Source organism: Limulus polyphemus, unplaced genomic scaffold, assembly GCF_000517525.1.
Source record: "Limulus polyphemus unplaced genomic scaffold, Limulus_polyphemus-2.1.2 Scaffold12093, whole genome shotgun sequence".
In the NCBI taxonomy this organism is placed as follows: Eukaryota; Metazoa; Arthropoda; class Merostomata; order Xiphosura; family Limulidae; genus Limulus; species Limulus polyphemus.
Genome location: NW_013677703.1, coordinates 5,205 through 8,613, shown reverse-complemented (window position 1 = coordinate 8,613; position 3,409 = coordinate 5,205). Strand labels below are relative to the sequence as shown.

Genomic DNA, 3,409 nt, shown 5'->3' with positions numbered 1-3,409 from the left:
CATTAAGTATCCAATCACAAACAGTCTTTACGATTTATCTAAACATACACCATTATGTATCCAATCACAAACAGTCTTTACCGTTTATCCAAACATACACCATTAAGTATCCAATCACAAACAGTCTTTACGATTTATCTAAACATACACCATTATGTATCCAATCACAAACAGTCTTTACCGTTTATCCAAACATACACCATTAAGTATCCAATCACAAACAGTCTTTACCGTTTATCCAAACATACACCATTATGTATCCAATCACAAACAGTCTTTACCGTTTATCCAAACATACACCATTATGTATTCAATCACAAACAGTCTTTACCGTTTATCCAAACATACACCATTATGTATTCAATCACAAACAGTCTTTACCGTTTATCCCAGCAGACACCATAATGTATCCAATCATGAGTAATCTTTACTTGTTATTTCAACATACACTGTTAGTTATCCAATCATGAGTAATCTTTACTTGTTATTTCAACATACACTGTTGGTTATCCAATCATGAGTAATCTTTACTTGTTATTTCAACATACACTGTTAGTTATCCAATCATAAATAATATTTACTTGTTATTTCAACATACACTGTTGGTTATCCAATCATGATTAATCTTTACTTGTTATTTCAACATACACTGTTAGTTATCCAATCATGAGTAATCTTTACTTGTTATTTCAACATACACTGTTGGTTATCCAATCATGAGTAATCTTTACTTGTTATTTCAACATACACTGTTAGTTATCCAATCATGAGTAATCTTTACTTGTTATTTCAACATACACTGTTAGTTATCCAATCATGAGTAATCTTTACTTGTTATTTCAACATACACTGTTAGTTATCCAATCATGAGTAATCTTTACTTGTTATTTCAACATACACTGTTGGTTATCCAATCATGAGTAATCTTTACTTGTTATTTCCACAAACACTGTTAGTTATCCAATCATAAATAATCTTTACTGTGTGTACCATCACGTTCTCTAGTGAGATTAGGGACTTAAACTCCGCAGTAGGTACGATAGATAGCACGATGTGGCTTCTTTTTAAGAATAAGTAGATAAGCATATCAGCCCTGTTTGGTTTTGTAACAATGTAAAACGTTATGCTGTTACAGCAAAAAAAGGAAATTGGACTTGATGGCCACTATCGTACACTTCAATATGTTTGAATTAAGAAACAGAGGGTTTTTATTTCGTACGTCACCTTACGAGCACATAGTATTTCTAAGCCTACTTCAGTTTTTAAAAATTTCTGTCTAACGCAGCGAATTCACGTGTCGAACTGAAGGTCAAAGTGTTAGGGGCTCGATGATACCAATGAACACGATTCACTCCGTTACCTGGCTCGAATAGCCGAACAAAGACTTTCTGACTGCTGGCTAGCTGTCTTCCATCTTGGCAGTAGCTCAAAATTGGAGACAGCTATATCGGACTCGAGGAGCTACCTGACACTTAACACGGTGATCAGGTTTAGAATTCCAACTCATCATGTAATTTTGTTTGTTTTCAAACCAAAACGACAATGGACTATCTGCTGTGTCCACCGCGCTGAATCAAACCAAGGATTCTAGCGATTTAAGTCGTTAAACGTGTTGCTGCCCCACCAGGGAACTAACCAGTAATTAGATCTTACTACGACTAGTATGACCTGAACTTGTTCATATATCCTAGCACCATCTAGTATGAGACAGTAGAAAACACTGCTTGACATTTATTAATGATTCAATAAAGTCTTTATAGTTAGAACAATATGTTTAGTTCACAAAGGCAAAAGCCACGAGTTTCTTAAGACAACTATTTACAATAAAGTGAAATAGATTAAGAAATAAACTTAGAATAGTTTAACAATTGAATTCGTCTACCATCAAAACTGTCACATTCAGATTACTCTATCATTTAAACTTGTATGGAATGCTTTATTACCTTTAAGTTCTAAATCAGTATTCAATTTTCCATATTCAGATGACAAACCAATGTATCTCCCAGGCTGACCACATCCGCCATATTGTAACATATATGGTGAATACTTTGAATCTCCTCCAACCTCTACTCTAATGTCAGAATAACGATACATGTCTTCCACTTCGGCCTCCACACTGGACCATGTAGAAGGAACGACAATGGTCACATTGCGGAAATATGCACGGTTGTTGGTTACTTGATATAAATACTTTGATGTTAAGGCAAGAAGAGTCTGTTAAAAAAAAAAATTCTCTGGGTTAATACTTAACAAGCAATCTATAGTGTAAACAGAAAAAAAGAATAACAGCGGCTTGGTAAGTGTGTAGGGCCAAATCTGGAAATCCGGGAGTAAGACGCGATATGCCGACCAATTTTGTGCAGATGTAAAAGCTAAAAGATTGGATGAATGAAAAGTTAGACAAGGCCAAAGTCAAACACATTTTGGTGCCGGTCATCAGACTAACCAAGCTGAACAAGACAAGCAGCTTTTGGTGCTGGTCATCATACTAACCAAGCTGAACAAGTCAAGCAGCTTTTGGTGCTGGTCATCAGACTAACCAAGCTGAACAAGTCAAGCAGCTTTTGATGCTGGGCATCAGACTAATCAAGCTGAACAAGACAAGCAGCTTTTGATGCTGGTCATCAGACTAACCAAGCTGAACAAGTCAAGCAGCTTTTGGTGCTGGTCATCAGACTAACCAAGCTGAACAAGACAAGCAGCTTTTGATGTTGGGCATCAGACTAACCAAGCTGAACAAGTCAAGCAGCTTTTGATGCTGGGCATCAGACTAACCAAGCTGAACAAGTCAAGCAGCTTTTGGTGCTGGTCATCAGTCTAACCAAACTGAACAAGTCAAGCAGCTCACCAACACTATTTATTAAACCTCATTCTTCATTTTTTTCTCTTAGTGATTAAGGTCATCTTCTGGAATGTCATTGATAATACTCTGTCGGTAAGTAGATGTCGTTCTTTGACATCATATATACAGTTAAAGTACAACGCTAAAATAATTACACGATAAATGATTTACTAAAATAAGAACCAACCCTTAAAATGACTCTGTGTTTTGGTGTTCTTACACCACCATCTTCAGCAGTAAATTGTAGTTTGGTCAAGATTTATATACTACACAATTATTTGCATTCCTTTAGCGCCATCTAGACTTTAAAACTTAAATCATCCAGAATTTATAAAACATATGTCCAGTACTTTATTTCTTCTAAGCCTGGACCAACTTCTTGGTTCAGAGCAAGTATATTAGTCTTTACTAAACTTCAGCTCTTACTTCTGAAGATGGTGGCGTAAGAAATGTAGGATCATTTTAGGGCTGGTTCCTTTTTTAATGAATGATTTATTGTGTAATTAATAATGGCTGGAGACGGCTTGAATGGGTAATGAAGAAAAACTTTAATATAACAGCAAATGT

General features: G+C 35.7%; 1 protein-coding gene and 1 long non-coding RNA gene across 2 annotated transcripts in view; one reads left to right on the top strand and one right to left on the bottom strand.

Annotated features, from left to right (window-relative positions):
* LOC111083915 overlaps positions 1 to 18 on the top strand; it is a 2,607-nt gene extending 2,589 nt beyond the window's left edge. Inside the window, exon 3 of the long non-coding RNA XR_002609302.1 lies at positions 8 to 18. This is a non-coding gene — a long non-coding RNA (uncharacterized LOC111083915). The remainder of the gene's footprint in view (positions 1 to 7) is intronic.
* Positions 19 to 1,899: 1,881 nt separating this feature from the next.
* Positions 1,900 to 3,409, bottom strand: part of LOC111083914 (calcium-activated chloride channel regulator family member 3-like) — a 5,363-nt gene continuing 3,853 nt past the window's right edge. Inside the window, exon 2 of the mRNA XM_022380653.1 lies at positions 1,900 to 2,214. Coding sequence (XP_022236361.1) covers positions 1,900 to 2,214 — 315 coding nt within the window. The remainder of the gene's footprint in view (positions 2,215 to 3,409) is intronic.